Source organism: Urocitellus parryii, chromosome 6 (genome assembly GCF_045843805.1).
Source record: "Urocitellus parryii isolate mUroPar1 chromosome 6, mUroPar1.hap1, whole genome shotgun sequence".
NCBI lineage: Eukaryota > Metazoa > Chordata > Mammalia > Rodentia > Sciuridae > Urocitellus > Urocitellus parryii.
Window position 1 is genome coordinate 193,106,347 of NC_135536.1, and position 24,546 is coordinate 193,130,892.

General features: G+C 39.6%; 1 protein-coding gene and 1 pseudogene across 8 annotated transcripts in view; both read left to right on the forward strand.

Annotated features, from left to right (window-relative positions):
• Stau1 (staufen double-stranded RNA binding protein 1) overlaps positions 1-24,546 on the forward strand; it is a 55,178-nt gene that overhangs the window by 6,731 nt on the left and 23,901 nt on the right. For 2 of the 8 annotated variants that reach the window (XM_026390944.1, XM_026390946.1), the window contains exons 2-5: positions 3,463-3,531; positions 9,971-10,259; positions 18,915-19,053; positions 20,120-20,285. In XM_026390944.1, the coding sequence (XP_026246729.1) occupies positions 10,055-10,259; positions 18,915-19,053; positions 20,120-20,285 (510 nt within the window). In that variant the 5' untranslated portion in view covers positions 3,463-3,531; positions 9,971-10,054. Of the gene's footprint in view, positions 1-3,462; positions 3,532-9,970; positions 10,260-11,951; positions 12,077-18,914; positions 19,054-20,119; positions 20,286-24,546 lie in introns of those variants that run through there. The other 6 variants (XM_026390950.1, XM_026390951.1, XM_026390948.1 and 3 more) reach the window with 5 other exon arrangements.
• LOC113184348 (U6 spliceosomal RNA) lies at positions 5,890-5,988 on the forward strand (annotated as a pseudogene).

A 24,546-nucleotide genomic window follows, 5' to 3' on the forward strand; every position in this document is an offset into this window, starting at 1 on the left:
CTCTGGTTCTTCACCAGGCAGTTGTCCCTCAGGGCTACTCTTGAAAGTCTGGGTCAGTGAAATTAAATCTACCTTTGGGTTTGTGCTTTTAGGAGATGGTGTATGAGATTCCATTCTATGTTTAACCACAATTGAAGCTAAATGTGTCTCAATCATAAAAAGGTGTTGGAAATGTGTCTTTCCTGGTCATGAAGCAAACAGATAATGCTGCTTAGGTTGTTAGAATATTGTCTTCACTCAGGGATGAGTTTTAAGACCTCACTGGGTCTTGTGTCATTCTCTCACATCTTTCCTTTTTCCAAAGTCCTGCTTTCTATGGATTAAAATTAATTAAGGCATGACTTTTCTACTTTTGAAGATTCCACCCTGATATAAATAGGACCATTGTCTATTGATGCCATTATGATCTTATGCAGAATGCTAGGCAGTCCGCTGTCCCAAAGAAGATAATTTATATGCAATGATAAGTTTGATTATGCTTGGAAGCTTACATTCTTTGTTGTGCAATTTATCCAGCCTGCTCATTGAGGCTCTCTGACCCTTTACCTAGATGACAATCAAATAGAGATAGGTAAATAAAGTGTCCTTTTGGTTTGTAGTAGGGTAAACCTGTATAGTCTGTAATATTTAGCTGTGACTACTGCTAGATTAGTGATTTCTCTGTTGAGAATTTATTTAAGCACTAACCATAAAAAGAATAAAGTAAAATAATATTTTTGTATGAGATCCTTTCTAAAATTTGCTACATTTTTTCTTAATAGAGTACTTTAATGTGCTTTACTAGTAACATTTTATATCAGTTATGGTGTAACTTTAATAAAGTAATGTGTAACAGCTCACTTTAGTGTGGTATGTCATAGTTGCATCTCACCTACATTACCAGTTAATCCACCGAGGAATCATGTGATTACTACTTTAGTAATCTTATGCAATTGATGGTGGTAGCTCCATTTTATATATTAAAAAGTTGAGCCTACATCTAACTTGCTGAGGTATATTCAGCGGAGTGGTGGAGTTGGGAGCCAACTTAGATCCCTGTCAGGCATCTTCCATCATGCCCTGCAGAGTGTGCCAGCCGGCTCGATCTTCTCCTAAACTTACTGTTCACAGCCAGGGAGCTTTTATGGTGTTAGGTGTCTTTTTCAGTTATGAGGTGATATGTATTATAAAGTATTTGTTACTAATTAGAATGCTACTGGGATTACTTATTTTAAAAATTTGTATTGGGTTCAAGGTTTTATTTATACAAATTCCACGAGGACAGGGACTGTGTCTTATTTGTGCACATGTCTTTGTCCAGAGCCTGGAGTAGAGCCTGCAAACAGCAGGTGTTGATGTGAATAAAGCAGTGAATTAATTCACTCTCTTGCATTCTCGTATGCCTTCTTGAATGGGAACTAAGGGAACTGGACTTTCCCTGTAGTCTTTCTTACCTCTGCCATTGCTTCGAGTAAGTGCTACATAGGTATTTTATTAATAATCATGGTGGTTTGTATTTTCTTTTGAAATTGATTGGGAGATTTCTAAAAACGAATGTAATATATCAGTCTCTGCTATGGGGAAAGATGTTTGAGATTCAAATGGTTGTAGACTTTCTGTATTTATCCTCTTTTGCTGTTATTGATGACAGTTGTTTCTTCTCCCTGTCATTATGTTGTGTATGACTCTAGCAGCTTCGTATTCTTTTTGGTACCAGAGATTGAACCCAAGGCCCCTTAACCACCAAGCTACATCCCCCCAATTTTTTTAATATTGATTTTTTTAGTTATAGTTGGATGCAGTACCTTCATTTTTTAATGTGGTGATGAGGATTGAACCCAGGGCCTTGAATGTGCTAGGCGAGCACTCTACCACTGAGCCCCCACCCCCGCCCCCAATCCTTTTTATATCTTATTTTGAGACAGGGTCTCACTAAGTTGCATGGGGCCTTGCTGAGTTGCTGAGGCTGGCTTTGATATTGTGATCCTCCTGCCTCAGCCTCCTGAGCTGCTGGGATTAAAGGCATGTGCCACCACGGCACCTGGCAGCAACTGCATTTTCTATTCTAATTTTTTTTTCTGCTTTTGGCTAAAAAATTAGATATGCAAACCTAAAATAATTGTTGGGCCTAGCAGAGCAAGGCCTGCATTCACTGTGTTTTGTGGTCTTAGGTATTTGTTTGGGCTCCAAGACTCTTTTTGGTTCTCTTAATGTCAGTTTTGGATAAGAAAGGTTATGAAACAACTGTGAGGTCTAGATTGGAAAATTGTTAGTACAGGTTGGATATACCTTGTCTGACATGCTTGGGAGAAGAAATGTTTTCAGATTTCAGAATTTTTCAGATTTTAGGAACTTATTAATAGATTTACAGATTGAGCTTTCTAATCTGAAATGCTCTGAAATCTGAAACTTTTGAGGACATTTTAGATATCATTTACAATAAAAAGAATCTAAGCTATTAAGATACTGGAGAACAGATGAGAGCTCATGATTTTATTTCTGAAATAATTTAGACAGTGAGCAGCAACTTTTTATTGTCTGTTAAGCCGGAGTGACAGTGAGAAACCAAAATGAGCAAAAACGCTTTCTGTCATAAAAATGCACAAAGCAGCTCATGTCCGGAATTCTATTAGTTAATGGACTATTGCCATTTAAAGGGGAGGGGGAACCTTTAGATAAATCAGACCTGAGAGTTTGAAAATTAAATTTTGTCATTTTATATCCAGTTCTAAAAAATTGATTGTGATTTGTACTTACTAAAGATAATGCTTTTCTTGTGTTTTGCAATTTATTTTTTTATTTTTATTTTTTTTTTTTAAAGAGAGAGTGAGAGGGGGGAGAGAGAGAGAGAGAGAATTTTTAATATTTATTTTTTAGTTCTGGGCGGACACAACATCTTTGTTGGTATGTGGTGCTGAGGATCGAACCCGGGCCGCACGGATGCCAGGGGAGCGCGCTACCGCTTGAGCCACATCCCCAGACCGTGTTTTGCAATTTAATGTAATATTGCTTATGTGCACAATGCCTTTTGGTAATTTTTCTACATGAATGCATTTGTATTATCAAACATATGTCAAGGACACAATTAAATGAAATATTTAGCTGATAGTTATTGGGGGGCCCTTACAAGTTTGAAAATCAGGCTTGTGTGATTGGATCGTATATGATATCCAGTTTCTTTAAAACAAACAAACAAACAAAAATCAAACCATGAGGTAGCCAGGGCACTCTCATCAGGAAGTAATTGAGACTGAAAAGGGAGAGTTCTGTCTCCCCTGTTCCTGTCCCTGTGAGGCGCTCTTCACCCTCTTCTCAGGCATTGTGTCTTTTGTAGAGTCTGCCATGTGCTGCAGACCATGACATCATGCTTTCAGAAATTTTCTTGCTTGTAAATTTTAGGTTTTCCCCAAACTCAAGCAATATGTATCTTCACTTTCAGAAAAAAAAATGTCCCCTGGTAAATTATTGTTTCTTATTTTCCAGGAGTTTCCTAACCACATAACCTCTCAGAACTGAGCAAAACAACATTGTTCCTGGAACGCCCTCTTTAAGGTACACATAATTTGACTTTATAATTTCAGGCTTGTCTTTTGTTGGTGATGCTTTGGAATAAGATCTTCATTAGCCTGTGTGGAAAATGATTTTTTAGAAATTTCTGACTATAATATTAGAGAAACAGAAGACATTTTATGTAGTTTTAATTTCTTTTTTTAAAAAAATTTTTGATTTAATTAGAAAGTAATGCAGGAAAAATTGTTGGCAAGAACGTAAAACCCTCCAGCCAGCATTGCCATATATTTTAAACTTACCTACCAGACTGAGAAGGGACCACTGAAGTTGTCATTAAACATAACTCCTTCAATCAGCATCTTGACCATAGAAGCTTTTGTGGTTTGCTTTCTTTTAAAAAGCCTTTGATTTCTCAGGTTGTTTAGGTTAAACTTGGTTTTCAAACTTGTGGAACTAATTCAACATTGTTTTCTGTTGTGAGATAGGGTTATAAATCAAGCTCCATTTACTACTGGCAGCTTGTGATCATCCAGACAAAAAAAGAGTTTTATTGAAAGAGTGTTCAGGATTTTGCAGACTCTAGTCAGGGTACTGCAGAACACACTGCATGTGTTAATACTGCTTGTGTTTGTTAGCACTTTGCCTCTAAGAACTGAAAGCACATCACCAAACTGTCTTTGAGATAGTATTCATAGACAAGTTAACCTACTTGGGAATGAGGGAACTAAATACAAGGAAATTAGAGAAACTGTACAAAGTTCAGTGACTGAATTTATGCTCATCACACTGAATTTGTATAATGTGCTATACAAAAAATTGAATTACCAGGTCTCAGGATTCCTTCAGTATGTTAGCTCTCTGATTGCTTTAAGTGAGGCTTTGTCAAATATCCTATTACAAAGCTGTCTGGGAAGCTGAGGCATAGGGAAGTGGATTGCCAAGAGCTGGACATAAAATTACCATCTGAGTTGGGTGTGCACTGAGAGCCACAGCTACAGGTTTGTACTGCTTTAACATTGTTGGTTACTGTTCAGCAGCAAGTCTGGTTTCTGAGAAACTGAGTCAGTTTTGTATGAAGATGTTGGTCAGTACACTCATGTTTCTAGGTAAATGGCACATGGTTACAGATAAAATGTTTCTTTTCTGAAGGGATAGGTATTCGTTTTGGCTGGTTGAAAACATTTTCCTGTGTTTTTCATAATTTTAGGATTAAAAACTGTATTTACAGGGCTGGGGTTGTGGCTTGCCTAGCACATGTGAGGCACTGGTTTAATACTCAGCACCACATAAAACAATAAAGTTAAAAAAAATTTAAAAAGATTGTATCTACAAAATTAATGTGTTTGCATTTAGTTATTTTTAAGAATGACTTATTGGGATGAGGGTGAGGGGAGCTTGATAAGGTTTTAGGGCTAGAAATGAAAAATAAGGTTTATGGCTTGTTAGACTGTAGAGGTAAATTTTTTAAACTTGAGTATGGTGTTATGGTTTTTCTAGGGTAAACAATTAATAATGCATTCTCTTTTAATGTTTCTTTAAACAGACCACCCAACAGTCACATTTGTATGGAAAGAAAATCTTCCTTTGCCTACTTGGCATTGGGCCAAGTGTGAGACAGGGGCCACATTCAGTCACTTATACTGAAGGCAGACATCTTAAACAGTCTGGGTTGTTTCCAAGTCATTATTTTCAGCTAATTTTATTGTCTTCCAAGTGAGAGTCACTCCTCAGGAATAATTCTCCTGTGTCTTTCTCTTGAGCATCAAGTACATAGTGCCCCCCCCCCCCTTTTTAAGTAGTTTGGCCATATTTCTTTTAAATAACTTTTTATTATTTTGTAATTTCATGTGCTTGACATTGACCTTAAAGCTGTCATTTTGGAAATGATTATGTAGGATGATGGTGGCTGCCATGTATTTATACTTGTGGCTGTACTCACTGTAGATGTTTGGATAATGTTTGGAGCGAAAGAATATTTCTTGGGGAGGTGGGTGGGATAGAGGGAAGCAGTGGAGAGGAGTGAGCTTACTTACAGAAAACCTATATAGTCACATTGTGGTTAGAAAAATGGGTCTGAAAATGATCTTGGAAGTAACTCTTGGATATATGGAATGATTAGGCATTTTAGGTGTATTTCAAGGGTTTTGAAAAGGATTTTATATTGTAGGAAAAGTGACCAAATTTCTCTGGGGATCGAGTCTCTCAAAAACTAAAGGCGTTGGGAATATAGCTCAAGTCAGTAGAGTGCTTGCCTTGCATGCACAAAGCCCTGGGTTTAATCCCCAGCACCCCCCCCCCCCCCCGGGGGGGAAAAAAAAACCACTAAAAAGAATAATGAATTTATACTTGGTTCTTTAAAGATCTCTTCTTGTGTCTTTGTTAGAAAGTTTAACAAGTAGTGCTTGCTTCCTCGACACATACTAAAATTGGAGTGATACTGAGATTAACATGGCCCTGTACAAGGATGACACACAGATTTGTGAGACATTCCATATTTTTGTGTTGATATTGAGAAAGCATTTCTTCGTTTTACAAGAAAGTTGTAAATAGGTTCTTTTCAGCACTTGGGAATGTTCAGTTTGCCATTTATGGATTCACATGTAGTAGATGGTTAATAAATTTTTGTTGAATATTGAATGAATTTGTTCTAAAATTGCAATTGGTATTATTAATGCTGTCATCCTCCCCCGTACTGGGGCTGGAGTCCAGAGAGTCAACTGTGCATGCCAGGCAAGCACTTCTGAGTTACACCCCAGCCTGTTGATGTTTCATCATGGTAAAGAACTGGAGCGCTCCTTTGTATCTGTGTCTCATGTTACATGAGATTTACTGAAGGACTTGCAGCGGGTGAAATGTTTGTGGTAATCTTAAAAGGAAGTTTGCCCAGAATTGAGATACCTTCTTTTTTTTGTTCCTTTTCTTTCTCTATTTTTTTTTTTAAAAATCACTTATTACAAAGGAGAATGACGTGTTGATTACATAAAAGTGTAGCAACAACATTATAAGTCATGTTAATTCAGTTAAAGCTGGCTAATGGAAATGCTTAATTAGTTATACTATGAAGATTTTATAGTTATGTTATTTGACAGTAAGACTAAGCACTATTGCAGATAGTTTTATAAAAACTGTTTCTAAATGGATCTGCTCTGCCTTCTTCTGTATTAAATCACTAGGACTTTGTGCTCAATATGTTCTAGTGATTGTGGATTTACTGCTAAGTGAGGCTTCTGGTACCTTTTAAGCACATCATGTGTAATTTATTTTTTAATTTTTATATTTTGGGTACTGGGGATTGAACTCGGGGGCACTCGACCACTGAGCCACATCCCAAGCCCTATTTTGTATTTTATTAGAGTCAGGGTCTCACTTGGTTGCTTAGCACCTCACCATTGCTGAGGCTGGTTTTGAATTTGCGATCCTCCTGCCTCAGCCTTCCTAGCAGCTGGGATTACAGGTGTGTGCCATCTTGCCTGCCACTTCATGTGTAATTTAAAAAAGGGAGGGGTGGCTTTCATAGGGATCACAGGCCAATGTCCCCCTTCCTTATAACCTACAGAAAGTTCTTGACATTGTGAAGTGATAGCTGCCACCTAAGGTGAGACGGTATTTGTCTGGGTATGGGAGGACAGTTTTGGAATTAAGGAGTCTTTTCAAGGAAACACCTACAACTCCATCGTTTCTCCCCTTTTTGTGTTGTGGTGCTCATGTATGCTCTATAAACAGGACTGAGAGGAAGCCTTCCTGAGCTGGTGGATAAAGCCCCTAAGATTCCTTTTTGGTGGGGAGGGTACTGGGGATTGAACTCAGGGGAACTCTGAGCCACATCCCCAGCCCTATTTTGTATTTTTTTTAGAGACAGGGTCTCACTGAGTTCCTTAGGACCTTAGTTTTCCTGAGGCAGGCTTTGAAGTCTCATCCTCCTGTCTCAGCCTCCTGAGCTGCTGAGATTACAATGCTGAGCCACTGTGCCTGGCTCTAAGAAGACTTTTAATAAAGCATTTTGATCTCTTGAGTGAGTCTTTAATTTATCTGGTGGAAACAGTCCTCATGGACATTTAAAGGAAGAGACTGACGTTTTTATTTAAGGATGAAAGTATGGGTAAGCAACCCGTTCACAGTTTATGCAGAAGCAGTGGCCCCAGATAGTCATGATTCCGCGAAGGCTGCCGTGAACTTTATAAATAGCAATAGCTAAAGCTTTGTTTGTTCTTTGAATTACCGTAAGTAAGCTTTATTTATTATTATTATTTTCCCCATTCACAACTACAAGGTTTATCCTGCTGTCTCTGGCCCCACAGAGATAGTGACAACCAAAGAATATCTTCAGACATTGGCAGATGTTCCCCTGAGTGGACAGGATTGTCTCCTTGAGAACCACTGCTTTACATTTTCTTTTCAGGCTTAAATGAGTCACATTTAAATGTTAAATGAGCAATTGTTTTATTTGTCAAATGAGTAGTGCTTTGTGAATTTTACTTTAGTTTTTGCAGTGTTAGGGATTGAATCCAGGGCCTCCCGCACGCTAGGCAAGCACTCTTCCACTGAGCAACACCTCAGCCTACTGCTTGGTAAAATTTAGTGTTGGTCTTGTTAGAAGTTTAAAATTTATTAAGTACCATCTCATTGGAGAATTTAAGCATTTTTTTATTAGTAGTTTTTAACTACTTGTTTCAACCAGTTGTTAGCCGTCTCCTCCAGGTGACTTGAGGTAAACATTTTGGGGGCAGTTTCTTAACTTCTGTATTTATGACTGTAACTGGAAATGCTGGCATAGGGCCTACTTTAGACAGCGTTAGCCAGAAAGGATCCCTTTGGGCCCCACCCTTTCTAATTTTAGATGTTCATTCAGAGTCTTAGACCCAGGGCAGAGTTGTTGCTCCTTCTGGGATGGGGGTAGATTCTTTGCTTATTTTCTGACCTTGTGACTTATTCTCAGTATCATGAAGTTGTGAGTACACTGTAAGTGATTTTGTTGTTCTTGTTGTAAAACAGTGCTCTCTAGACAATGGGGAGGGAGATGAGTGGGGAAGTGAGGTATTTCTTATTTTGGCAGCTGAAGGAAAAAAATGAAACAAGATCATGGCTTTCTTAAAAAACATTCTGGACTTGTTTCTTGACACTGGCAACTTGTCTGCTAAGACTATTATCTAGATCGTCAGTGGACCGACTGCCTCTGTTGTTTTGTTCTGATTCCAAAAGTAAGGAACTTTTGAAACAGCTGCACTGCTGGGGATTTTGATAAATGAGGTAGTGCTTTGCCTTGCCATTCCAAGTCACATTGCAGCTGAGTTTCTTTTGGGTTTTGTAGTCTTTTTTTGTTCCTGGGCAAGAGAATATGTGGCAGGACTCTTGTAGTAACTTATTTGCTCTGCTCATTGATCTTTTTCTAGGTGTCTGGCTTTAAAAATCATTTTGAAACTTTTTAAAAAGTTAAAGTAACAAGCAATTATGTTGTAATAGAACTTCTAGTTAGTCAGTGTGTTGGCTTGGCTTTGGTTGGCTGTTTTCCAGAGAGACCTGTCATTTCTAGTCTTCGTTGCTACACTGGTTATTTGTGACTTGCTTAAAACAGTTTTCAGCTTTTTGAAGGATGGAGGTGACTGTAAGGAGACTGTTCCTGTTTTTGATTTGTGAAGAAATTTACATGCATGTGTAATGATGCCTTTGCAACCCTTCTAACTTAAAAACACAAAGTGAACAGTCTCCCATGTGCGCCACCCCTGGCCCCAGGAGCAGCACCAGCAGTCTGAAGTCCACCCCTCTCCTCTGCATCTTCTTCACTTTCACTTGTAATACTTCAAATATTATGGAATGGTCTTTGCTATTCTAATCATTCCTTATGGGTGCAGCAGTTTTCTGGTTTAAGGTCTATAATAAAATGAGACCACCTGATATAAACAGATTAGGAAAACAGATATGTCTTCTATCATCATAAGAAAAAAGAAACAGCAAAAGTGAGAACTTCCTTCCTTCTTTTAGTCAAATAAAGGAAATGCTCCAAGAGTACCAGTCTGAACCTACAGACCTTAGACGGAAGCATTGTTTATATTAATCTGGTGATGGTGTTACTAATCCAGCTTGCTTCCAGTTTCTCATAATTTTGAGACCAAAAACCTTTACTATACCCATATATTATAAAAACAAAGCAAAAAAAACCTCTCCATGCTTTTAAATTTGTACTTTTGAGTGTAGGCTTTAGTTTGCAGTTCCCAGTATTCAACAATAAGTACTCTACCCTACTGCCTCTCTGTGAAATGAACATGCAGGACATGTGGGTATTAGAACTCATTCTAAAAACACTGTAGGACACACAAGGCGAGACAACTTGCTGTATACCACGGAGAAACATTTCTAATAAATCGACATAGCTACATGCTAAATGGGACTATTTTCATAATTAAGTAGGTAACACCGATTTTGACTGAATTACATATCTCCTCTATAATTTACCTTTTTATTTTCTTTCCCTTACAACTTTTAGGTAGAACTTTAGACTTCATAGCACTGAATTAACCTGCACTGAAAGCTGTTTACCTGCAGTTGTTCACTTTTGTTGAAAGTGACCATGTCTCAAGTCCAAGTGCAAGTTCAGAACCCATCTGCTGCTCTCTCAGGGAGCCAAATACTGAACAAGAACCAGTCTCTTCTCTCACAGCCTTTGATGAGTATTCCTTCTACTACTAGCTCTCTGCCCTCTGAAAATGCAGGTAGACCTATTCAAAACTCTGCTTTACCCTCTGCATCTATTACATCCACCAGTGCAGCTGCAGGTAAGCTTATGAATCCAAGTGTCTTCTGTTTCAAATGTTTTCTCAGCTTGTTTTCTGATCTGTCAAGTAGGTTGCAGGTATAGGTAGGGCTCACATTTACCTTCAAGGAGCAGAAGAGAAGATAACCAACCATGCTTCTGTATCCAGATCTAGAATACTGGTTGTGGGGTTGATGGAACCTCATGTTGACAGACCATTTGTAATTTGTGAGAAAGATGATTGGAAGCTGCTTACACTGTAAAGCCTGGTCTGTTATAAAGTGGTAGGTGAAAGAAAGACTTGAACAGTAAGTACCACTTTGGACAGTTATTGTTCTATGGGAAATTTTACTTTTAAAAATTATTTCCCAGAACTGATGATTCTTGTTTGTTCAAGCCTTTCTGTATGGCTACAGGATTTTATCCCAAGAAAGGGGCAGCCAGATTCACTGGAAGGCAAAAGAGTATGTTGGCATTTGTTGATTTTTATTTTGAACAAGTGACTTTAAATTTGGGAGGTTCCAGACGTAGTTCAGAAACCACAGTAGGACCAATTAGAAATGGAATAAAGAAGCAGAGATTTAAAAAAAAAGTATATGTGTGTATATATACATATATGTGTATATATATGTATATATATTTAGAAGCATTTAAATCTGATTATTAGGAAATTGAAAATGAACTAAAGAAAAGACTCAACACTTGGGGGAAAAAAACCTAAAAATGACATTATGTCGCCCCTTTCTCTGCAAAGTGGCAAGACCAATTAAAGAAGTGAGGTATCAGTATGGGCCTCTCCTTACCAGAGTCACCTTGTAGCAAAGTCTCCTCAACCCTGCCTCATTGCCTGGCAGTTTTCCTTGAATTTCCTCCTTTATCCTCTCATTTCCTTTATTTTGTAAATCTGTTCCTCCGGCTTTGCTTCTCCTACACAGATGCATGGCATCTTCCAGAGAACCTCCAGGATTCCTTGGAACGCCTCTCCAGATGGCATTCTTGACTTGTCACCATTCCCTAGAGACTCTGTTTCCCCAGATTTGCTGTGTATGACTGTTTTAAAAGGAAGAGGCACAGACTAGTTCAGTCCTGTGGAGTTTATTGCTTTTTCTTTTCATGTGTTCTTTTACCCACATTGTATTGACTTTGTAAAACTCCTGCCCACTGTGGCCATTTTATTTTATATGTGTAATTGTCAGAAATAGATCATTGGAGGTTGGCAGACTCTGGAGAAAGGACTAGGGATGCTCCAGGAATGAGAAGTTGGGTCTGTGGAAAATGACAGACCTGTTTGAGAGATGGTATTGGCATGTTGAATTTGGTGAAATACCGACAGGCTGCATCTGATAGCTGCCACGGTAACCAATTTGTCTCTGCTCAGAAGACTTCCTTGCTACCCGTCTTTTGGGTTGCAATAGCAGTGCACCATCAGATTCCAGATGTTGCTTGCTTGCTGAGGTTTGGTAATTCCTCTGACTGCTGTTCTCTCTCTTTGGAAGACATATCTGCTCCTTGGTTACATGGCTTTAACTAGTTCAGAAAAAAACTCAGTGGTGTCTTCTCTATGTTTGAGCTCCCAGCATTGTTTGCAGATTTGCATCACTGCTGCTGATGTCCTTAGACTTTCGGTTTGTTCTCCCTCTGTTTTTATATCCCTGGGGGAATAGCAGTCTTGAATACTCCTAGTAGATTTCAGCACTCTTACGTTATTTTGCAGTTCCTTCTGACGTGGCAAACCCCAAAGAGAAAACCCCAGTGTGTCTTGTGAATGAGTTAGCCTGTTTCTCCAAGATTCAGCCTGAGTGTAAGCTTTTGCGTGAGCAAGGTCCAGCTCACTGTAAGGTAAATATTGTCCACCTGCTTATGCATTTGTAACCCACCAGGAAATTTTCTTTTTTTCTTTCTTTTTTTTTTTTTTTTTTACTACTTTTGAAAGTGGTACTGTGATTTAAAATGTGTTTTCATACTGTTAAGGCAACAGTGCAAATATGTAGATTTTTGAAGAGTTGGCTCTTTTTTCATCCTTGTGGATTAACTCAAAGAAAATATGTGCTTCTTTTGGGGATATTTGGCTTTTAAAACTCCAAATAGTGTGTGGTTGTTTAGGATTCTGAATAGACATTCCCAAGTGCTGTGATTGATTTCCCATGAGTTGTCCAGGCCCTTGGTTGCCTCCTGTCTGTGGCTGTCCTCTGGCTCCTTTCCTGTTTGTTTGCACGTAGACAGACGGAGAGGTAGTGCATGTGTGCTTGTGTGAGAGAGAGAGAGAGAGTGTGTGTGTGTGTGTGTGTGTGTGTGTGTGTGGCTGGGAAAGCAGTGTGCCACTTGTTAGCAATCTAGGTCAAAGGTTTGATGATGAAAGGTAGAAATTGGTCTCAGTGTTTTGGATTGTCTTTAATTTCAGTTATCCTTGTCACTTTCCTAATCTTAGAGAGTGAGGACTGGTTATGGCTTTAAGTTTTGCTAATTATTATTGCTTTCGGTTCTTAAAATTTGCTGCCTGTGCTAAAGTTCATTTTAGACTTTAATTTTGGCATATCCGGCTTTATCTTTTTTGGAAGTGGTACAAAAGGATATGGTGTGGGTAAGGAATTGGGCCATCTGTTTCTGATCCAGGCCTTGCAGCAAAAATATTAAGGTTGAGTTACTTCCTTCATTATGCCTTATTTTTCTTCACATGCAAACCTCAGACCTTGAATGAAGTTAGATTTCATTTTATTGAAAGTAACATGAAGCTCCATGGTAAATATGCACCACAGTATACCTGGGTGAGTTGCCTTTGGAGTCAGATGGCTCTGGGTTTGAACCCTTGCCAGCTCTGTGACCTTGAACACATTGCTACTTTTTTGAACCTCAGTATCCTCATCTATAAAATGGGGATGATAATACCTACCAATTAGGTCTGTTGTGAGAATTAAATGTGAAAATAACAAGTATGGAGTGCAATGCCTGGTTCTTAGCAAATGCTTGGTAAATAGTAGCTACCGTTATTAAGCAATAATGTATTTAAGAAAAACAGAAGTTTCACACTCACCTAGTTTTAAAATGTTATTCTAAAGCATAGTTATGTTTGAAGTGTTCCTTTGTATTTGGAGGACAGTTAGTCATTTTCTGTAACTGTTGTGTTTCTTCTACAGGATTTTTTTCCTTTTCTTTTGCAGACCTTAACTTTGGGATTCCCTTTACTAACTATTTTTAGTATTTTTTTGGAACATGTACTTTCTAACTTGAACTTTAGCCCCTTAAATAGTTTCACTATATTATATGTTTGTCTATAACTGCATTTTTTTTTTAAATCTACAAGTTGTTCAGAAAAGAAGTTCTTCTCTCCTTGGTGATGGTTAAGAGTGTTTAAAAAATTAGAAGTCTAATGTACTATCAAAACCCAGATTCTAACCTTGCTGCCAGACTTCTGCATAGAAGGCCGCAGAGTGGCAGCACGCTGGAGGGCGGGTCCTGGGGACAGGCTGAGCTCGCTGTTCATGAGGTTAACTGCTTTTGTTTTTTAGCATTTTTCCCCTCCCAGCTTCTTTTCATGAAATGATCACCAAAATGACGCAGGGATGACACTGCATTGTGGGCTTCTGCTATTGAATTTCTAGGCCAGCCAGGGTTTTGAGTTATGCTGTTTGGTACTTCAGTGAGTAACCGTGTGAACTGTAGTATGTAGAGACCCCTAATGTTTCAACGGAAATAAAAATTCTTTAAATTTTCCTATGAGTAGAATCAAGATTCACCGAGGGAACCTTGAAGTTAAGACCTGCAAGAAAAATCTGCTGTGAAGTCAGCCCCATTGCCTTAGGCGCCAAGTTTAAATGACCTAGACACAGCCAAACTGGTGTTTTCTCTGTGAATTATTTATAAATGAGAAAAAGTGATATCTGGTGATAAAGGAAATCAGAAAAATAAAAGCTGCAGTTGATTTTGTTAAGTTCCAAATTTTGTAGTGTCTCAAACTTTTTTGGGGCGTATCAGGCAGAATCACTTTGGGAGCCTACTGAAAATACCTCAGCCCAGATATCCCTCCTGCTGTTTGGTCCCAATTCTGGGAGTGGGATCCCGTGTCTGTGCTTTTGCAGGCTTTCCCCCTGCTGCCTCAAGTGAAGCCACAGTTGAGGAATCACTATGCAGTGATGTTTTTTGACAGAGTATTAGTTTAATAGTGATGGGATTGATAGAACCTAATTTTAAGAATGGAGATGTGCATTTGGAGCACCTTTATAAAGGAAGAAAGCCTTGCCTTCCTCGGCCTGTATTGAGGTCAGATTGAACTGTTTTGAAGGCCTTACCTTAGATTTGGGTTCAGAAACATTTTCAGGTCTTTGCTTGCTGTGGGACTGATTTTCTTCTCAAAGTGGAGGCAGTGTCTGAATAGTATAGTCTTAGGAGATCTGTAGAGGACAGCAATTTAGAACCTTGTTGGCATTCCCAGATTTTTTTCAGGTTTTTGTCTAATGGGTTTACATTTTAGACGAGTCCTCAAACACATTACATTGTCTTAATTTGTATGATACTAATATGTTTAAATCAACTTTGCAATATCTCTTTATGAGAAGTAATTGGAAGACACTATTTGGATGTCTCCCAAATAGTTAGTTGTTTGTTTATGGTACTGGGGATTGAACCCAGGGGTGCTTTACTGTTGAGCTACTTCCCCAGTCCTTTTTTTTTTAGGTTTTGAAACAGGTCTTGCTGAGTTGTTCAAAGTTTATTAACATTTAAGAAAATAGTCTTTAGACTCTCTGCTTAACTATCTTTCAAAGAATAATATTTTCATGGAGTGCTGTTCAATTCTAGTCAGTGGATACTAGAAAAATTTTTTCTACTTATAAAAACAATAGGAAGGAAAATAGGGTAAAAGAATAAATTACTAAGGCAATGACCAGGCCTTGTAGCCATGACCATAAAATGTGTTCCAGGTCCAAGTGACATGTTACAGCTGACATCAGATTTCTTGAATTGAGAGCTTATACTTTTTATTTGTCGGTATCTTAGTACCGTTAATGTTTGGAGATCAGCACTGGGAAACTGAAGGAACTAGTATTAAAAAAAAAAAGCCCAACACAGCAGGGCGTGGTACGCATACCTGTAATCCCATCAATTTAGGAGGCTGAGGCAGAGGAGGCTTGAAAGTTTTGAGACCAGCCTGAGCAGTAGTGAGGTCCTAAGCAACTTAATGAGACCCTTCAAAATAAAAAATAAAATGAGCTGGGGATATAGCTCAGTGGTTAGACACTTCTGGGTTCAATCTCCAATACAAAAAGAAAAGACAAGCTTGAACTGGAGCTGCTGTCAGAACTTTGAAAGAAATATTTTTTTCTAAACCCATAGCCTGCCCTTTTTATAGCAAAGGAAGAAAATAGGTATTATGTGTGGGCCAAGACAGGTTCCTTTCCCAAAGTGTGTCTGGAAGTACCTTTTGGTATGCATGTGGATAGTTTCTTAGCTAACATAGGTTTTGAAAGCACAGATCCTACACTGTGGCATACACCCATCTGTTGCTTCATTTTGTTCATTTATTTTTATGTGGTGCTGAGAATTGAACCCAGGGCCTCAAATGTGGTTGGCAAGTGCTCTAACACTGAGCCACAACCCCAGCCCAGGAATTCTTATCCTGACCCTAAAGCAGCAGTTCTTTTATTTATTCATTTATTTGTTATTTTGTAGTTGTGGATAGAAAACATGCCTTTATTTTATTTGTTTTATTTTTATATGGTGCTAAGGATTGAACCTAGTGCTTCACACCTGTTAGGCAAGTGCTCTGCCACTGAGCTACAACCCCAGCCCCTAAAGCAGCACTTCTCAGTCTACAGTCTCTCTTCTGATGGTCTGCTAAGCTGATCAATCATGGGCAGGAGGCTTCCCCAAATCATTTCTAAGATTTCAGAAAAGCATAAGGAATGTACATTTTTTTTCTTTGATAAGGTTGTACAGATTATTAAGAACATGGATTTTAGGTGGGATCATGTCAGGTCAGTGTGTAATACTGATATAATCTGTTGATCAGAAGCACTGATGTCAGTAATGTTTCCTGATGGTTCAAAAGGAACTGAAAATAACTTAAATCTTTACTTATATATAAGTAGGAGGTCATAGCTCTTTAAACAAAGGCCTCAAGCAGGGACAATACAAATCAAGAGCTATGTCTGTGGAAAGTTGGGAAATACTGACCCAAAGGCTGTGGTTGAAGTGGCTGTTTTGGCAAAGTCCCCTCGCATGAATGAAGTCTCGGGGCTGGGGATGTGGCTCAAGCGGTAGCGTGCTCGCCTGGCATGCGTGCGGCCCGGGTTCGATCCTCAGCACCACATACCAACAAAGATGTTGTGTCCACCGAGAACTAAAAAATAAATATTAAAAATTAAAAAAAAAAATGAATGAAGTCTCCCCAGGCTGGGGGTAGGCAGGGACTAGTCTGGAAAGTCTCAGTCAGACCTTTCTTTTTGCCTTTGATTTCTTTCCCTTTTTTTGGTACCAGGGATTGAACCCAGGGACGCTTAACCACTGAGCCACATCCCAGCCCTTTAGAAACAGTTGGTAGAGTGCCTGCCTCGAATGCACAAGGCCTTGGGTTCAATCCCTAGCACCACAAAAAAAGAAAAATAAAGAAACAGGGTCTCGCTAAGTTGCTTAGGGCCTTGCTAAGTTGCTGAGACTGGCTTTGAACTCTCTACCCTCTTGCCCCAGCCTCCCGAGCCACTGGGACTACAGGTGTGCACCACTGCACCTGGCTGCCTTTAATTTCTTTATGGTAGTCTTCGAATTCATTCTCTACTGCAGGTAAATTCTCGGGGTTGTGCTGTTCTTAAAATGATTTAGGCTGTACTTAAGATGCAACTATATAGATTTTGTATAAAGTAGAATTCTAACACAAGGACGAAAGGCTGGTGACTACTGTGACCCTCTGGTTGTATAGACCCCAAGGATATTCTTAGAAATTAGAAGCCAAGCGCAGTGGCGCATGCCTTTAATCCCAACTGCTTTGGAGGCTTTGGCAGAAGGAGTGCAAGTTTAAAGCTATTCTCTGTAGCAGCGAGGCGCTAAGCAATTCATTAAGACCCTGTCTCTGATAAAATACTAAGTAGGGCTGGGGATGTTACTCAGTGGTCGAATGCCCTTGAGTTCAATCCCCAGTACCCACCACAGCCCCCCCCCCAAAGAAATTTGATTAATGCACTGAGTTTGGTTAAAAAAAAAAAAAAGTCTGTTTTTTCTTTGTTTTCCTGTGGGGGGGGGACCCGGGGCTGGGATTCTAAACCTAGGGCCTCATGAATACTAGGCAAGCTCTCTACTACTGAGCCACAAATCCCTGCCCCATAAAGAAATTTTTTTTTTTTTTTTTTAAATACCAGAGATTGAAGTCGAGTGCCCTCAGTTCTGTTTTGTATTTTATTAGTGACAGGGTCTCACTGAGTTGCTCAGCACCTCGCTTTTGCTGAGGCTGGCTTTGAACTCTTGATCCTTCTGCCTCAGCCTCCTGAGTTGCTGCGATTATTGGCATGTACCACTGCGCCTAGCCTTGTTTTTATTTTTTGAAGGATTGTTATAAAATGTGCTTGTGCACTGTCATTGACCTTTTCAGGCTGGTTTTCTTTCTTTCTTTCTTTCTTTCTTTTTTTTTGAATGGGGATTTAGCCTAGGATGCTTATATCCCTGAGGCACATCCACAGACCTTTTTATTTTGAGACAGGGCCTTGCTAAGTTGCTAAGGCTGGCTTTGAACTTGGATCCTCCTGCCTCACCCTCCAAGCTGCTGGGATTACAGGCATATGCCACTGCACCACACTGATTTTCTTTTTAAATGGTTTATGAAAGTTTATGAATTGCATGAACAGAGAGAACAAATTAAAAAAATTAATAGTGTATATTTTCTAAAGACAAATATGAAAATTCTGAGGTAAAGACTTGCTCTGTGGTGAATGAGAGTGGAACTCATTTTGATAACAGATATGATCACTAGTCAAACCCCTTTGTGATATAAAGGATGGAGGTCATCTGAATATTGTTTGGACCCAAGCTGGCTTCTCCAGATGAATTTACTTTGCTGTTGCCTCAGTGATCTTGACCTGGGGCGCCTGCCCATTGCATTGTCCTTCTCCTGTGTGTCTCTCAAGCTCAGCACAGTGCTTTGCATACAGTTAGTATTTAATAAATGCATTATGCAAATAAGTGGTATGGACAAACATACTTCTGTATGTAAGCCAATAATAGTAAATCAGAACAAGCAAATTTATATTGGTAAAGCATTCTCAAATATAAAGTAATTTGAACAGTGAAGCAGGTTTTTTTTTGGTAGTGCTGGGGATTGAACCCAGGGCCTTGTGCATACGAGTCAAGTATCCCCAGCCCAAGCAGGGTTTTTAAAGTGGGAAAACTGATGCGTATTGTAACTTATTTCTGACAACTGTACTGTAGGGCTTTTACTGGTAGTGGGTTAAATTGTTGCGCTCTCTGATAGCTCTTCACATATATTTTATGCTGTTGCCTGTGTATTAATCTTGAGAAGTCACAGCAGATTCTTGGATTTCCTGACCTGATTCTAGCAGTGAAGTACTCAGGCCCTTTTTTAATGCATCATGCATATAATTAGTAGAAGGTATGCTGTTCTTTTTTATTTTAGTGATCATCATTCTTATGTCAGGAAAAAAAAAACCCAGTTCTTTGTGTTGATTCTGTGTTGCAGAAAGCATAACTCCTACTGTTCAACTAAATGCACTGTGCATGAAACTTGGAAAAAAACCAATGTATAAGCCTGTTGACCCTTACTCTCGGATGCAGTCCACCTACAACTACAACATGAGAGGAGGTGCTTATCCCCCGAGGTACGTATGTTTGGCCTTTTGTAAGATACAGGTAAAAATATATCTGCTCTCTTATACAGACTATTATCTGTGAATTATATGAATAATGACTTTGTCTTCTTTGGGCCTGCCAAGTGGAGAATAAATTTTGTACTTGTGCCTTTGGAACTGTTTTAGTGCTCTTTTAACTTCTGTTTTTGGAAAGAACCCAATCATATTCCTTATGAGCACTGTTCTTGGGCCCCCAGCAGTCTAGCTGGAGAGCACCCTCGTATCTACTTTGTGTAACTGAATCATATTTGAACATGATTCCTACAACACCATGATTCTCAGCATTTGTAGATTTCTTGATTATTGTTTATTTGGAATCTTTTGACTTTTGAACTTGTATGTTTTGTAAATGGCTTTGGTGAACTAAAATATTGACACTTGAAAACGTCCCAAGTTGAAAACCTGCTGGAAGTAATAAGACATAAGACATTGACGATCAAAATGGAAGTATTTCTTTCTCTTCCTTCTGCATTTTAGAAATAGAAGTTTGAAGTGCAAGAAAGCAAACTCTGCAAGGTTATGGACAGGTGGGGCTTCTAGAAATGAGAATCCTTCCTTTCTTTTTCTGTGCTGGGGATGGAACCCAGGGCCTTCGGCATGTGAGGCGAATGCTCTCCCACCGAGCCACCTCATCTCACAATGAGGGTCCTTTCTAACAGACTTCCTATGGAGACAAGCAAGAGAAAATCTAAGCAGAAGCAAAGCAAATTAACTTTCTGTTTCAGCCAAAGTCTAATCCATTTTAGATTTTGTCAGAGTAGGCTAGCATTATAAATTAAACTAATGTAATTTATAAGCCCTTGTGTATTAAATGAAGTGTGAATTACCACCCAGTATTTAGTTTTATAATAATTGGAATTCATTTTAAAACTTTTACAAAATTTCTGGACATATTGATACATTATTTTTTGTTGTAGCAAGCGAATGTTAATGTGATTAGGTCATAATGAAGGAAATATTTGGAATTTGCCAGAGAACGTATGGGTGACTTATCAACAACTCAAAACTAATCTTCTTAACTCCCTTTTATTTTTAGGTACTTTTACCCATTTCCAGTTCCACCCTTACTTTATCAAGTTGAACTTTCTGTGGGAGGACAGCAATTCAATGGGAAAGGAAAGACGAGACAGGCTGCGAAACACGATGCTGCTGCTAAAGCCTTGAGGATCTTGCAGAACGAGCCTCCGCCTGAGAGACTGGAGGTGAGGAGTAGCAGAGCCGGAGGGCCGGGAAGGAGCCTGTCAAGGTCCTTTTTCTAAGGTGTATTGACAGCTGCCTGTAATTTTTATTATTTGGTAGTCTACACTATTTTGTATCCTATATCTTCTTGCCCCACCCCACCTTTCCTTTTTCAATCTCTCAGCAAGAAAGTCAGATGTCTTCTGGTTCATTCCTGACATGGTTGAGTGACGTGAGTGTGGGGTAAACACATTAGAAAGACTGGATGAGTGCTGACTGTTAGGCTTGCCAGAGTCTGCCGACAAGGTACCAGGTCAGAATTTTTGACCTGTTTTATGAGGTCACTTTTTATTTTGTAGAAGTGATTGCTATTCATTGTTGTGTAACAGACTATCACAAAACTTAATGGTGGTTTGAATATCACTAGGCATTTATTTTGCTCATGAATCTGTGATTGAGTTAGGACTTGGCAGGGGTGGTTTACCTTTGCTCCATGTAGCTTTGGGGACCCACTTTCAAAATGGCTCACGTGGCTGATAATTCAGTGCTGGCTGTCAGCAGGAAGCTAAGCTGGCTTTTTGTCCTGGGAACCTCAGTTCTTCTCTTAGTGAATCTGCAAGAAATGCTTACACTTTCTCAGGGTATGATAGCTGGGTTCTAAGAAGGAGCATCCTAGAAGATGGGAAATGGAAACACCTTCCAGTTTCTTAATGCCAGTGCCAGTATCACTTCTGTTATTTTACAGGTCAAGCTAGGCACAGCTCTCATTCAAAGGAAGGAGATAATGGAAACTTACATTTAATTTTGCTTACCTAGAAGTAAAAAAATCACATTATTGCTAGATGTGATGGTGCAACACCTGTAATCCCAGCTCTTTGGAAATCTGAGGCAGGAGAATTGCAAGTTCAAGGCCAGCCTGGGCAACTTAGATCCTGTCTTAAAGAAAAGAGGAACTTTGGGGTATAGCTTGGGGTTCAAATCCCTGGGTTCAATTCCCAGTACTTCACCCCACCCCACTCAATTTATATAAGTCCACCATTTTAACCATCTTAAATGTACAATTCAGTGGCTTTTAGGACATTCACAATGTGTAGAACCCTACTTCTGGATGAGAGGCATATCAAAGAATTTGGGACCATGTTTTAAAACCACCATGACAGGAAAATGATTCTAACTTTTTGTGACTAAGTAGGAATATCATTTTTAGGAAATCAGTGACTCCATTGCTACTGAGGTGACAGGCCAAAGCTTTAGTGACTTTCTGTGGTAAGGTAGAGTTTTATCACAAATTCAGTCACCAAAGGTCTAGAAAGAAAGCTAGGGAGTCGAGAATGTTGAGGTCATGGTTCTGTGTAATCCAGTAGGGATTGTCATCTAAAAATGCCCATGGGTGGCATTCCACTTTTCCTCCCCAGGTAGCAAGGTCACAAAGAAGATAGTCTTGCCCAGAGCATAGGGCTAAGTGTGTGATGCCAGGTGGGGACGCATATAGACCCTGGGCAGCGCCTTGCTGAGGTCTGACCTATACCCAGCTGGTGGCAGTGTGACAGCCCAGCGTAGGAGGGTACTCTGTGGCTTCGTAGCTAGCCACACAGGAGCACTTGGTGTTTGTTTTGTTTGCAGTGTTCCCGTTTTCCATCTTCATCACATATCCTAAGTCCAGGGGTCACAAAAGATCAAATAAAAGAATCAGATGGTAACTTAAGAGAAGATGATTTAATGAAGCTAAAAAGAAGAGTCTCTCAGTGATGAGATTTGTTAAAATACCAAAAGGGTAGTGTGGTCTGGGTTATGTTGGAGACCTTTCATCCTTTTCACTTGACTTTGATGCTCATGTAATTGCAGTCAGATGGAGTAGGTATTTCTCTGTTCCTTCTAGCCAACAGTTGATAGATGATTGCTGAATGGTGGTGTGTGGGTTGCCTGCATCAAAATCACTTGAAGTCTAAGAAAAAATTCCTAGGCCTACCCCACTCGATTCTAAAGCAGCAGGGCTTGGGTAAAACCCAGCAGTCTGGCTTTCGCTCTTGTTGTTTACTTGCTCTTGGGGTCAATGTAAAGCAGGAGCTGAGAACCGTAGCTCCTGAGTATTGTCAGTGCTTCACAGTTACCCTTCGAGTCCTCCTTGGGAGTGTTCACAACATTGCTACAAAGGAGTGTACCTGTGGGTGGGTGTCTTGGAGTCTGATGCGTGGGCTGGGGCAGTGGCTGTAGCAGACGCTTTCCAGGGCAAGTTCCTTGAGGAGCTTTGCTGGAGTGATGTTTCAGTCTACTTATGAACCTTGGCTTCCCTTCTCTTTGCTCCTGAGCAACTCTGTATGGTTTGAAGTAGAGACAATGCCTTTCGGAAGTGTCTGGAAGACAGTGATTGAGAAACAAGGAATCAGAAACTGGGATGAAAGTTTTTCTTAGAAGTAATAAATCACCTAAATGTGTTGCCCCCTTGATTTTGCCAGGCCATCTTGTTGGTGGGGAGCAGGGAGTAAATATAGCCTTTTTTTTTAATATTTATTTTTTAGTTTTCAGTGGACACAACATCTTTATTTTATTTTTATGTGGTGCTGAGGATCAAACCCAGTGCCCCACTCATGCCAGGTGAGTGCGCTACCGCTTGAGCCACATCTCCAGCCCAAGATAACCTTTTTAAAATACAATTTTATTTTTTTAAAAGTAATGCATGTGAGCCAGGTCATGGTACACACTCCTGTAATCCCAGCTGCTCAGAATTTCTGAAGTAAGAGGATTGCAAGCTTGAGGCTACCTGGGCAATTTAGTGAGACCCTAAATAAAGTGAAGAACAAAGTTGTGGATTTAGCTCAGTGGTACAGCCTTTGCCTAAATGCATGAGGCCCTGGGTTCAAACCCTAGTACAGAGGGAAAAAAGAAGTACATATGAATTATAAAAATTTTTGAAATAAAAAAAGGAAAATAAAGAATTTATAAATTTGCTACTTGTAGTTAATCACTCTACATGTTTTGGTGGATGTTAGTACCCACGTAAGTAAATACACGCACCTGTCTTATTTCATAAAATGGGATGATATGGTACAGTAACACCTTTTCCACTAAAGTGTTTATCATGAAAATGTTATTATGTCACTTATAATTCCCTGGGGAACTCCTTTAACACATACCTAAGAAATTTAAAAAATACATATTTTTAGTTATAGATGGACACAATACCTTTAATTAATTAATTTATGTGGTCCTGAGGATTGAACCCAGTGCCTCAAACGTGCTAGGCAAGCACTAAGCCATAACCTCAAGCCCCGCTAAAAATTTTTTAATGGCTGTAAATTGTTCCATTGTGTAAATATAGCAGTGCATTTTTTCAGGAGGCCCTTGATTGAAAAGCTAGATTATTTGCAGTTTTCCTTATGATGAAATGGGTAGTGAAGAATATTGCTGTAGTGAAATCTTTGTGTCCATGGTATTTCTGTGAGCCATAATCAGAGGAGCAGAATTCTTAATCAAAGACATGGTGATATGTGGCTTCAGACCCTGCCAATAGGGTGTAAGCAGCCTGTTTTCCCTTGTAGGAAATGATCATGTTACACGTATAGTCAGTTTTGCTGTTGAAAACTTGTAGAGCATGTGATTGCGCAGAGGTCAGTTGCTCCTCCTCAGGGGACAGCTGGCAGAGTAGCATTCTTTGTCCACTGCAGGTTGGTCAGGTCCCTCCTCCACATTATGCAAGGCTTGCAGTGAAAACTCCAGTGTCCTGCATGGGCCCCGTCCTCTAGAGCCTAGTGCAGCGGAGCCATCAGACATTAACGTGGGTATCATCAAAAAGCACAGTGAGTGCTAGGAGGGAGGAGTGGCAGGATCAGAAGGGCACTAGTGCTGTGTCCTGAGGTCTCCCCGGGAAAGTCATTTCAGCTGAGACCAAGACAAGCAGAGGTGCAGGACAGCACATTCCCAGAGAGGGAGCAATGGGTACAAAGGTCCTGAGCTGAGAAGGCTCATGAGGTTTGGTTTTGTTTTAGATATAAAGTTTGTGTTGATAAAGGATGACTTATTCACCATGTCTGAGGTGTTATGAGCAGGACAGTCATGGCTGTAATATCTGCAGTAGAAAAACCCAGGAGTTATCTTCAGTGTTCATTACTAGGGAAATGGTTAAGTAAATGGAAACATTTATTCCTGGGAGTACCAGGGTGTGGTAGATCTGCATAAGTGGGCATGTGAGGGGGCCAGAATCTACAGTGGTAGGCAGGATACAGGGTTGTTATGCCTACAGTGTGATCCTGCTTATGCTCAAGCAAGCAGAGAACTCCCTAGGTG